This window comes from Babylonia areolata, chromosome 14 (assembly GCF_041734735.1).
Source record: "Babylonia areolata isolate BAREFJ2019XMU chromosome 14, ASM4173473v1, whole genome shotgun sequence".
NCBI lineage: Eukaryota > Metazoa > Mollusca > Gastropoda > Neogastropoda > Buccinidae > Babylonia > Babylonia areolata.
The window spans coordinates 23390627-23404005 of record NC_134889.1 but is presented as its reverse complement, the minus strand read 5'-3'; the positions used below and the strand labels follow the sequence as shown (position 1 = coordinate 23404005).

The following is a 13379-nucleotide window of genomic DNA, read 5'->3' as shown; positions in this document are numbered from 1 at the left end:
CGTTTTGGTGGGTACTGATGATGATAATAACAATAATGGTAACAATAACACAATACTGATAATTGATGTGTTTATATGGAGATCACAGGATGCATCCATTTATTATCATGTATGATGTTTGAGTGTAGATGTGTGCATTTAAGTCTACTGAGTGCACCTGTGTGCAAATGTCTGTGTACATGTCTATCAGCATTTGTTTTGGTGGTCCTGTGTACATGTGGTTGTGATGAGGTGAATGTATCCACAAGTGCACACGAATGTATATGTGTTTGTGCTTTGTCTGTCTGTTAGTAAATGTGTGTGTGCCCAAGCAAATGTGTGTAGATAAGCATACATGTATCAGTATTTGCAAGTGTAGGTATGTGTGTATGTGTATATTTGCAAGAATGTATGTGCGCACACAAGTGTGTACATATGCGCATGTGTACAGACACAAACTCCCATACTCACACAAGATTCTTGTAATGTTTGTACAGGTCCAAAATTATGTGCGCACACACGCACACACACACACGCACACACACACACACACACAAACCACAGATGCAGATGAGAAGGAATACACTTTGTTCTGCTGTCAAGATGTTCCTCGGTGACTTACCTATACCGGTGACTGTGACGAAAGCGGACGCTTCATTCTTGCCAAAGGGATTCTGGGCCACGCATGTGTACAGACCCTCGTCCTCCACACTGATGTCTGAAAATGAAGAGAAAAGTCATCTGCAGACAGTCTCTCTCTCTTTTTCTCTCAGTCACTCCCCATTCTCTCTCTTTCTCTCTCTCTGTAAGATAATAAGGAAAGGGCAGAGGTGGGAGACAAGTCTTTGGAAGGAAAAGCAAAAGAAAAGGGGGTGCCAACAACAACATCTCCTCAACCTCAGGCCCATAACTACAAAGTAGTCGTTGGGGGAAGCCTGAGGACCGCAGACGCAACTTCCCTTCTCCATCTGTCTCTGTCGGCAGCCGCTGGCAGCAGCTCACGCGTGTGGAGTCCGGTCCATTGTTTGATGTTCTCATGCCAGTTCTTCCGCTGTCTTCCTCTTCTTCTCCTGCCCTCGATGGTGCCTTGCATGATTGTTTTGGACAAGCTGGTGTGTCCAGTGTTGTGTCCAAACCATATCAGCTTGCGTCTCTTCACAGTTGAAAGGAGAGGTTCCTGAGGTCCAGCAAGGTTCTCAACACACACACACACACCCACACACACACATTCTCTCTCTCTCTCTCTCTCCATCTCCCTCTCTCTCTCAGGACCAATGAACATGTACGGAGCAGAATTGAGAACCTTGCTGGACCTCAGGAACAACGTCTGTTTCACCTGAAATGGTCCGCTCTCCAGAGAATAAGACAGAAAGGCAGAATACTCAAAACGTATTCCCTCCTCTCCCATCACCACCAACCACCAGCCAGTCTGTGTCTCACCTGAAATGGTCAGCTCTCCAATGGGATGCTGCTGGAACTTTCCATTGGTGGCTAGAGGGCGGCCGTCGCCCCGTCTCCAGCTGATCTTGGGTGGGGGGGAGCCCACGGCACTGCAGGGGAGGGTGCCGTTGCCCTCGATCTCAATGCCCACATTCACCGGTGGCTCCACGATCTGTGGGGGGGCTGGAAGACAGGGGGCACCAGGAGACGCACTGAATTTCTTTTACCTTCTTTTCAGATAGATGGGGTCATATAAACCTTAAACAGGGGAATTCACTACCCTCACACCTCCATCACACCCCAACACCCACATTCAAGAGAGCACTCAAAATGTATCTTTTCAAACTGTACTTTTCTCACTGAAACTTTTCCATCTGCATATGCTTGCTGTGATTTTTGTTGCTGGATGTGCTCTTTGTGTTGATCTGTATGCATCTGTGATGATTTTTGGAGTTGGTTTTTTGTGATGCCTGGTTCCTTGGTTTATTTTTTACTGTTGTGGATGTGATGTGCTTTGTTTTGCTGTGATTTGTGCCTGTGTGATTTGAGACTGTGATGGTGCCTGTGTTGATTTACATATTTCTATGTCACATAGTCTTACATATGTATGTTTTAGCCAACGTCATGTGAGACTATGTTGACTTTGTTCATAGTTTTACGTCACTCAGTCTTGAATGTGTGTATTTCATGTGAGACTATGTTGACTTTGTACATAATTTTACGTCACTTTGTCTTGAATGTGTATATTTTATTGTAAAGTGTGGTGAGCCCCATCTAAGACCGGTGGGTACTGTGCTATATAAGCCTGCATTTTAATATCATTATCGTTATTACTATTATTATTATCATTATAATCATCATCATTATTATCATTCTTAGATATATATACAGACTCAAGCTCTGGGGGTACTGGAAGAAGGGGACACCAGCAGGAGACACAGTAATTACTTTACCTTCTTTCGAAATAGATGGGGTCATACATACACACATAGACTCAAGCTTTGCTGAAACACTGTTCCACTGCACTCACAAACTATGACAGAGTTTTTTTTAATGTTTCTGGGCTGTAAACAGGTGCATCAGTATAAAATGGACTAAATGTTTCTTAGAATGGATTAACTTTTACAACAGCTTAATACAGTTTGTTTCTTTTTTTTTCTTTTTCTTTTTTTTTTGTTGTTTTTTGTACTGTATTGCATAACTCTGTATTGTATAGCACTACACTATGATATGTAATGTAATGTTGTGTTGTGATATCTTGAGCTGTGTTTCACTACACTGCATTGCAATGCAGTGTGTTGTGTTACATTGTTGTGCAATGCGATACATTGTGTTGTGTAATGTTATGTTATTGTGTTGTGTAGTACCATTTTGTTTGTCGATGCATTGTTTTGTATTATGCGACATTATCATTTTGTGTTGTACTATACTGTGTTGTATTGTGAGGCACTGCATTATTTTGAATGAAACTGTTTTGTGCTGACAAAGTTATAACCCAACAGAAAGCAGATACTTTTCACTCTCCCATCTAAAATATGGTAAAAAAAAAAGTTTCTGCCCATTATCTCCACAGATGCTGTGCCCCTGGACTTCCCCAACATGACAACCAACCAATCAAAACAAAACATAGCTTGACAAAAAAAATGAGCAACCAATGAACCACAGCCTTACATCCCACTTCCAGACTGACAGTAGCTGAATCACTGCCAGCATCGTTTGTGGCCACACACTTGTACAACCCAGCATCCAGATCTTGTACGTTGTTGATCAACAGTTCTCCGCTGGGATGAACTTCCACATTGTAAGCAGTCTGCAGCTGTGGGCAGAAAGGTTCATTAGAAACATCAAACACCCTATAGCTCTTTAGCTGTGGGCAGACAGGTCATTAGAAACATCAAACACCCAACAGCTCTTTAGCTGTGGGCAGACAGGTCATTAGAAACATCAAACACCCAATAGCTCTTTAGCTGTGGGCAGACAGGTCATTAGAAACATCAAACACCCAACAGCTCTTTAGCTGTGGGCAGACAGGTCATTAGAAACATCAAACACCCAACAGCTCTTTAGCTGTGGGCAGAAAGGTCATTAGAAACATCAAACACCCAATAGCTCTTTAGCTGTGGGCAGACAGGTCATTAGAAACGTCAAACACCCTATAGCTCTTTAGCTGTGGGCAGACAAGTCATTAGAAACATCAAACACCCAACAGCTCTTTAGCTGTGGGCAGACAGGTCATTAGAAACATCAAACACCCAACAGCTCTTTAGCTGTGGGCAGACAGGTCATTAGAAACATCAAACACCCAACAGCTCTTTAGCTGTGGGCAGAAAGGTCATTAGAAACGTCAAACACCCAATAGCTCTTTAGCTGTGGGCAGACAGGTCATTAGAAACATCAAACACCCAATAGCTCTTTAGCTGTGGGCAGACAGGTCATTAGAAACATCGAACACCCAACAGCTCTTTAGCTGTGGGCAGAAAGGTCATCAGAAACATCAAACACCCAATAGCTCTTTAGCTGTGGGCAGACAAGTCATTAGAAACATCAAACACCCAACAGCTCTTTAGCTGTGGGCAGAAAGGTCATTAGAAACATCAAACACCCAACAGCTCTTTAGCTGTGGGCAGACAGGTCATTAGAAACATCAAACACCCAACAGCTCTTTAGCTGTGGGCAGACAGGTCATTAGAAACATCAAACACCCAACAGCTCTTTAGCTGTGGGCAGACAGGTCATTAGAAACATCAAACACCCAATAGCTCTTTAGCTGTGGGCAGACAGGTCATTAGAAACATCAAACACCCAACAGCTCTTTAGCTGTGGGCAGACAGGTCATTAGAAACATCAAACACCCAACAGCTCTTTAGCTGTGGGCAGACAGGTCATTAGAAACATCAAACACCCAACAGCTCTTTAGCTGTGGGCAGACAGGTCATTAGAAACATCAAACACCCAACAGCTCTTTAGCTGTGGGCAGACAGGTCATTAGAAACATCAAACACCCAATAGCTCTTTAGCTGTGGGCAGACAGGTCATTAGAAACATCAAACACCCAATAGCTCTTTAGCTGTGGGCAGACAAGTCATTAGAAACATCAAACACCCAACAGCTCTTTAGCTGTGGGCAGACAGGTCATTAGAAACATCAAACACCCAACAGCTCTTTAGCTGTGGGCAGACAGGTCATTAGAAAAATCAAACACCCAATAGCTCTTTTCCGCCTGTTAAAAAGGTCAATAAACCCCTCAGCCATTTACAGCCTAATGTATGTATAACAGTCAGTCGTGCCTGACTATGACCATCACAACAGCAGAGAAGGCAACTGCTGTCCCGACTATCTAGGCTTGAATTTGATTCTAGTGGAGAGTGTCTTGCCCAAGTTGCATCCCCACTCTCATGGCCAAGAGGGTTTTAGGACAGTTGGTGTTGGGATGGTTCCCCAAAGGCCAACTAGCCCCCAAGGATGCAGCACTAAGAGCCAGTGCAAATCTTGCCTCCTGTTTGAGAGTCATAGTCCTTCACAAAAGACAACGCTGTAAATGACTTCCCACTGCAATGGAGAAACCACTGATCATGCAGGTCTCACTTTGCGGTTGGCCAAACTGTAAGGTTATGCCAATCTGTGATATAAACTGAGCGTTGGGCCTAACTGTCCATTAGAAAGGTTTAAAAAAAAAAAAAAAAAAAAAAAAAATCAATAGCCAGGCCATCAAGGTAGCAAGTTCATATCCACCATGTGTTGGGTTCACAACAGGAAGGTGGGGCCTAATAATCCTCTCCCTCTGCTGTTTTAACCCTTTGAGCCCTGACCACCGCTTTACCGGTGGTAGAGAAAAATGACATAATGCCTAGCCACCGGTTGAGCAGTGCGTAAACACTTGTGTCATATTTTGCTATTGGTTGACTTATATTGAAGAGCCAATCAGAAAAACCGTAATATTCTGACACCAGCGAACGTAGTACCAACATGACTGCACCTTTTCACTGTGTTTTGTGCATGTGCTTTGGATAAAAAAGATCGATTTCAAAGTCAACCAATAGCAAAACACAACACAAGTGTTTACGCACCACTCAACCAGTGGCTAGGCATTGTGTCATTTTTCTCTACCACCGGTAAAATGGTGGTCAGGGCACTCTTTTCATATCTGCCATGACACATTAAATACCAATCATTTGCAAATTTTGGCTCAGGAGCTCAGGCAGAAGGGTTAAAATTGCTCAGAAACTCAGGGCTCAAAGGGTTAACCTCCCCTGACTAAAGTCAGGTACTCATTCACACCTGGGTGGAGTGAGGAAAACTGATAAACTGCCTTTCCCCAAGGACACAACACCATGCCCAAACCAGGCCTCCAAACTTCATCACTGGTGAACACTGCATCATTCACCAAGTGGTGTCTCATGTCAGTGAGAATTAGCGAAAGACAATTAGGATTTGTGTGGTGAATGCATCTTTAAACTCGCAGTTCAGTTAATCATGCCTTTAAATTCATCTAAAGACTGAACAGAAGTATCAGCGACAGCAGCAGAAAAAAACAGCAGTAGTGGTAAAAGAAGTAGTAACATAATAATTCATTAACTCCTGCACAAGAAGTAACAGCGACAGCAGCAGAAAAAACAGCAGTAGTGGTAAAAGAAGTAGTGACATAATAATTCGTTAACTCATGCACAAGAAGTATCAGCAACGGCAGCAGGAGGAGTATCAAAAACTTGACCTTTCAAGATCCAAGACTGGTCTATCATCAATACAAAGGTACAGAAATTTACAATTCAATAATATCTTTTCAATGTCAACAATTACTGTGATTAATATACCCCCACTGTTTCTGTAGGTTGTATCACTGTCGAAAGCTGTGGACAAACTCTCTTTTTTGTTCAGCTGTTCCATCTGAATTTACCTCAGATTTGTATTGGAGATTACTGCTCCTTACACTTGATCTAAATCCAGTTTCACAATACAATTTGGTTTCGATGACATTTTTAGCTTTGAACAGTGAGCAAGACAAAAAAAAATTACTTATAATCAGAAACCACAATACACCATTGATAGCACTTGCACAGCACCCTTCCTTGCTTCCCTCCAAAACCAGCGTTCCCAGCACTCACCATTCTGTCGGAGCGGTACCAGGTGATGTTGGGTTTAGGAATGCCCTCAGCTATACAGCGCAGTCTGGCCTGATCGCCCACAGCCACCAGCACTTTACGCTCATACTCCCGAATCTTTGGACCCTCTGCAAGCACACAGTTGGTGGCACTTGCTTGTGTGTATATATATGCATGCAGAAGATCAAATACTCATGTTAAAGATCCTGTGATCCATGTCGGCGTTTGGTGGGCTACATGGAAACAAGAACATACCCAGCATGCATGTACACCCTTGAAAATGGAGTATGGCTGCCTACATGGCGGGGTAAATAAACAAAACAGTCATACACATAAAATGTTACATGTGTTTGTGTATGTATGTGTGTGTGTGTGTGTGTACACGTGTGACTGAAACCTGACTGAATGACACAGGAAACAAATGATGAGCGCCCAGGTTGGCAGCCTGTTGTGCAGATGACTCTGTGTCTGTAAAGCTCTTAATTTGTTCTCTGACCGAATATAAGCACTATTTATGAATTTATACCATCATCATCACATGGTAATATCCATTCAGTTTCTTGTACATACCACAGTCCTGCTGTAATATGAAGGAGTTACACTTCTCTGTAAAGGGAATGAAGATCATAGTTTGAACGTCATTTTTGTTGTTTGTTTGTTGATTTTAAATCAAAGTAATAACATGTACCAGAAAAACATCACAATACTAAAATCAAATAATAACACTGTACTTCATAGAACAAAAGCATTCCGTTCAATTCCCTGGCAGTTTCCAAACGAGATAATCCAGGGATAACTGGTATTGCTGGTATATATACATTACACTTTTCCCGCCACCAACAAGAAAAGAACTGTTTTCCATACATACCATATTTTCCTGCTAAAAGACAACAACATAAACAAAATGCATACTACCATCCATTAACAGAACAAATGGATCAACAAGAAAGGACAGTTCAAAAAGGCTGATCAGGTTTGTCAGCTCATTACTAGTCAAGGGAAAACTATCAGCCTCAAGGGATCAACAGGCAAACCTGCCTCCATTCAATTGTGTTTGCTTTCCATCACCGCTGACCGAGTGCTCCACAAGTGCTCCGCACAAGGAAGGTAAAGGCAAACAGCTTGGTAATTACGACTCAAACCTTTCTTTAGTCATAACAATTCCTGTCTCTAACAATAAATTCTCACTATCAGTTGTCATCAACGAACACAACCACCACACAGACCTATTTACAATGTATAAAAAAAAATTTTTTTAAAACCCACTAAAAATAGATGCGTACAGACCCATTTCCAATAAAACAACTACTTCTTTGTTTATGGGCTGCAACTCCCACATTCACTCATATGTACACGAGTGGGCTTTTACTTGTATGACGGTTTTTACCCCGCCATCTTGGCAGCCATACTCTGTTTTCGGGGGGTCAATTTAACATAACAAAACAAAAAACAAAAGCAAAAAAGCATTAACAAACAAAGACAACCTCAAAATCCAACCTCCTCAGAAAAAACACCAAACAACAGAAAAACACCTAACAACTAACCAGTAAAAATCAGCCGCCCATAAGAGTAGTCCTCCCCTGCAATGTTGGTGGCGACACACTCGTAGGTTCCCTCGTCAGATCGTCGGAGGTCACGGATGGACAGCTGTCCCCCCTGGATGCTGATTCGCTGGCTGGGGATCATGACGCGCTTCTCTCGCTGCCAGAGGAAGCGAGGCATGGGGTGTCCCCCTCCCTGACACGAGAAGTTGCGGGTGGAGCCCAGCACGAAGGTCTGCTCTGCCGGGAACACCTGGGAGATGGGCCGCACTGAAACAGTGCAAGTTTCAGTTTCAGTCTCAGTTTCAGTTTCTCAAGGAGGCGTCACTGCCTTCGGACAAATCCACATATGCTACACCACATCTGCTAGGCAGATGCCTGACCAGCAGCTTAACCTAACACGCTTAGTCAAGCCTTGAGTGCATGCATATAATATTTGTGTACGTACCCACTCGGCTTATATCACAGATTGACATAAGTTTACATTTGGGCCAACAGCAAAGTGAGAACTGTATTATCAATGGTTTCTCCAGTCAATGGGAAACCATTTACAGCTTAGTCTTTTGTGAAGGACTATGACTCTCAAACTAGGAGGCAAAATTGCACTGGCTCTTAGCGCTGCAGCCTTGTGGGCTAGTTGGCCTTTGGGAACCATCCCAACACCGACTGTCCTAAAACCCTCTTGGCCGAGCGAGTGGTGATGTACTTGGGCAAGACACTCTTCACTATAATCAAATTCTAGCCCAAATAGTCAGAACAGCAGTTGCCTCCTCTGCTGTTCTGATGGTCATAGTCGGACACGACTGACTATCATATATATATATATATACGTATCAGAGTGGATTTCTTCTGCAGGATTTTTTCAGTGCGCCAAGAGCATGCTGCACACGGGGCCTTAGGTTTATCATCTCATTTCCTTGATTATCCACTCAAACTTAGGAGGAAAACTTAGGGGAGCAGGATTCAAACCTAGACCCTCACAGGGGGCACTCTCTATTGGCAGACCAGCTTCTTAACCATTTGTTCACCCCCCCCACCACACCCCCTCCTGTGGAAACAAAAGCGGAATACTGTCAAGGGATGAATGCAACAAACTTTAATTACTGTGACTGCTCCTATCTTAGTTGTTTACATAGACTTTTGTGTATGCATGCTGGAGTGTCAGAGCTGTTTATCTGGGATATAAATGGATTACTTCAGAGATCTTGTATATTGTGCTTTTATTAATGGTAATCCTCATTAATAGTAATCCATATATAATTTTTTATGATCATTTTATGTGTCTGATTCATCTTATGTGTTTATCTGATTACCATTCTAGATTTGTAAAGTGCTTAGAGTGCTTAGAATGCTTACATTTGTAAAGCGCTTGCTTAAGCTTGGATTATAGTACTATACAAAAATAATTCATTATATTTATACTGACTATGGGGTTTGCTGAAACATGGAAATGAAAGGGATATTGTCAAAGGATGAGTGTGTGTGTGTGTGGAGGGGGTGGGGTGGGGGGCCAGGGGGGGCACTGAAACATGGAAATGAAAGGTGGATATTGTCAAGGGATGAATGTCTTGTGCTATGCAGAGACTGTCTTCCGATCTCTCGTTCACAGAAAGGTCTGTATTCCTTTCTCTTCTTTTGTCTTTGCCTCTGCTTTTTCCTCTGTCTTTGGTGACTGGGCTTTGGTCTCTGTTCCATGGTAACCTTTCTATTATTTTAAATAATCTCTATTTATTATCTTTTTATTTTTTATTTATTCACTTTTGACTCACTTCTGTAAACAAAGTGAGTCTATGTTTTAACCCGGTGTTCGGTTGTCTGTGTGTGTGTGTGTGTGTCCGTGTGTCTGTGTGTCCGTGGTAAACTTTAACATTGACACTTTCTGTGCAAATACTTTGTCAGTTGACACCAAATTTGGCATGAAAATAGGAAAAATTGAGTTCTTTCCAGTCATCTTGTTTAAAAACAATATTGCACCTCAGGGATGGGCACAAAAATAATAAAAAATGAAGCCTAATTATATGCAAACTGCATTTACTGTTATATTTATATTTTTTGTATTCTCTAAACTTGGCACTTTGATCTGATATTCTGACCCAACAACAAGAGCAGTCATTATTATCATTTTCTGTTCAAACAGGAACTTCTTTTGCTCAGCATGGAAGTTATATTTATTTTGCAAACGTTTTGGTGCAGATAGTAAAAAAAAGGGAAATTACTCTGTAATTAATGCCAGGGGACTTAATTTGCTTTAAACTGATCTTTCTCCACTTTTTGTTATTTCTTTTTCAGTGACTAGTCTTTGATTCTATTGTCTTCAATGTCAATATTGATATGATAATATTTCTGTTTCTTTCTCTTCTTCTCTCTTTTCATGGTCTCAAAACTCACCTTTTCCCTCAGCAATAAGTTCAATTGTGGCAGGTCCACTTCCTGTGCGTTAGCTGTGCTTGACTATGTGTGTACACATATGTATGTTTACATAACTACATGCATGTATATGAAGGTGTATTGTGTGTGCGTGCGTTTATGTCAGTTTGTGCATGCCTATGCGTGCGTATGTGTTAGGGTAGCTGTTAGATACACATGTATGTTAAAATGTGTGTGTGTGTGTGTGTGTGTGTGTGTGTGTGTGTGTGTGTGTGTGTGTGTGTGTGTGTGTGTGTGTGTGTGTGTGCAGTCACATTTGGTGTGTGTATGTAACATAGATGTAATGTTTTATGTTAACAAAGCGTTTTTGAAAAGCACCTAGAGCAGATTTCTGGATAGTGTGCTATGTAAGTATCTATTATTATAATTATTATTATTTTCTTTCTCTTTTTCAATTAGTCAAACAATTACTGCATAAACCCAGCTGTTTAATGAAAGAACTCATTTACTGTCCAGCTGTCTGTAATGTAAATACTTTCTTCTGTGTAAACACTGCTAGGTAAAATGTACAACAGACTGTTAAACAACTCTTTTTGAGTTCTACATGGTCATAAGCAAATTTTTAAAATGCTTGTGACAAAACGGGGACCAACATAAACACACAGAGACAAAGAAAGGGGGAATAGAAAAAGAGAAAGTGGAGACACAGAGAGAGAGAGAGAGAGAAGGGGAATGATCTGTGTATCATAAATACAAAACAGACAGAAAGAGAAACAGGGAAAAGGAGAGAAAGAGAATACCTTGAATTCTCAAAGATACTTTTTCATTCGCAATTCCTCCCTCGTTCCTGGCCTCACATTCATACAGACCCTCATCTTCTGTCTGGACATTTCTGCACACACATAAAACAACATTCGTTAAGTTTGACAATAAAGGTTTAACTCACTCGGTACGGCCAGTCCTCTCTTCTCCTCTACACAGACCCCTCGGATGTCCAGTGGGTGTCTGAATGACCCAACCTTTAGCTTCCGTCGTCAGAACTGTGGTATTCTTTGTCAACATTCACCTCTTCAGTATAAGAGCGTTCCGCTTGCAATATTTTGATGATGGTAATTGGGATGAAACGCTGTTAACGTCGTCTCTTTCGCCGTTCGTATGGAGAGAGTTAAGGAAAAACATTCTCTGATATGACTAACAGGTGATGTCACAGAGCACAGTATGATTTACCCCAATGTTTTTTCAGGCAGTCACAGCCACAGACCACAGTATGATTTACCCCAGTGTTTCTCTGGCAGTCACAGGTGATGTCACACAGCACAGTATGATTTACCCCAATGTTTCTCTGACAGTCACAGCCACAGACCACAGTACGATTTACCCCAATGTTTCTCTGACAGTCACAGGTGATGTCACACAGCACAGTATGATTTACCCCAATGTTTCTCTGACAGTCACAGTCACACAGCACAGTATGATTTACCCCAATGTTTCTCAGGCAGTCACAGGTGATGTCACACAGCACAGTATGATTTACCCCAATGTTTCTCTGACAGTCACAGGTGATGTCACACAGCACAGTATGATTTACACCAGTGTTTCTCTGACAGTCACAGGTGATGTCACACAGCACAGTATGATTTACCCCAATGTTTCTCTGACAGTCACAGGTGATGTCACACAGCACAGTATGATTTACACCAGTGTTTCTCTGACAGTCACAGGTGATGTCACACAGCACAGTATGATTTACACCAGTGTTTCTCTGACAGTCACAGGTGATGTCACACAGCACAGTATGATTTACCCCTATGTTTCTCTGACAGTCACAGGTGATGTCACACAGCACAGTACGATTTACCCTGTTCCCATCACAGCACAAACCACAGTACGATTTACCCCAGTGTTTCTCAGGCAGTCACAGCCACATACCACAGTACGATTTACCCCAATATTTCTCAGGCAGTCACAGGTGATTTCACACAGCACAGTATGATTTACCCCGTTTCTCTGACAGTCACAGGTGATGTCACACAACACAGTATGATTTACCCCAATGTTTCTCTGACAGTCACAGGTGATGTCACACAGCACAGTATGATTTACCCCAATGTTTCTCCGACAGTCACAGTCACACAGCACAGTATGATTTACCCCAATGTTTCTCTGACAGTCACAGTCACACAGCACAGTATGATTTACCCCAATGTTTCTCGGACAGTCACAGTCACACAGCACAGTATGATTTACCCCAATGTTTCTCTGACAGTCACAGGTGATGTCACACAGCACAGTAAGATTAATGTTAACTTGCTAAAGAGATTATATATGTATCTGAGAGAGACAGAGACACAGACAGAGACACAGACAAAGACAGTGAGACACAGAAAGGGCTACGACTGAAAGACCATGACGAACGAAAAAAAGAACCGAACCACCGACCTGATGACGAGGGAGCCGTTGTTGAACCAGCGCATGCGGGGGTTCCTCAGCAGGTACCTCTCTATCGTGGGCTCCAGCTGGATGTCCCCCCTTCGCCGGGAGCCCCTGTAGGACGACACAGGCCTGGGGCGGTGCCCGTGCCGGTGCCACGTCATGTTGTACTGCACCGTGCTGAAGGCCACGCACGTCAGCACCGCCGTTTCCCCAGGCAGCACCGACACGTTGGTCGGGGGCACGATGACCGGAGGGGGGTCTGGTTGGTGGGGGGGGGGGGGGGGGAGAGGGAGGGGGCGGGGGGGAAATGAAAAAGTGAGAGAGAGAAAAAAAAAAAGCTTAGTGTTTGAAAAAGAGGATCTGAAGCATGATACTGAAGTATTTAATTATTGGTTGGCAGGAAGGTAAGCCCGATACCGGTGTTTGTTCACTGGTAAAGAGGGAGTTAGCCTGATACAGAAGTGTTCAAATATCGGTTGGGAGAGAGGGAGTTTGCAGTATGGTCAGATAGGTTGGTGGG

At 42.7% G+C, this 13379-nt stretch overlaps 1 protein-coding gene across 2 annotated transcripts in view; it reads right to left on the bottom strand.

Moving 5' to 3' along the window:
* The window catches only part of LOC143289929 (hemicentin-1-like), a 226991-nt gene that overhangs the window by 130169 nt on the left and 83443 nt on the right, over positions 1-13379 (bottom strand). For both annotated transcript variants that reach the window (XM_076599184.1, XM_076599186.1), the window contains exons 10-16: positions 12866-13118; positions 11227-11318; positions 8063-8329; positions 6522-6646; positions 3091-3235; positions 1420-1602; positions 602-697 (exon numbers count right to left, since the gene is read on the bottom strand). In XM_076599184.1, coding sequence (XP_076455299.1) covers positions 602-697; positions 1420-1602; positions 3091-3235; positions 6522-6646; positions 8063-8329; positions 11227-11318; positions 12866-13118 — 1161 coding nt within the window. The remainder of the gene's footprint in view (positions 1-601; positions 698-1419; positions 1603-3090; positions 3236-6521; positions 6647-8062; positions 8330-11226; positions 11319-12865; positions 13119-13379) is intronic.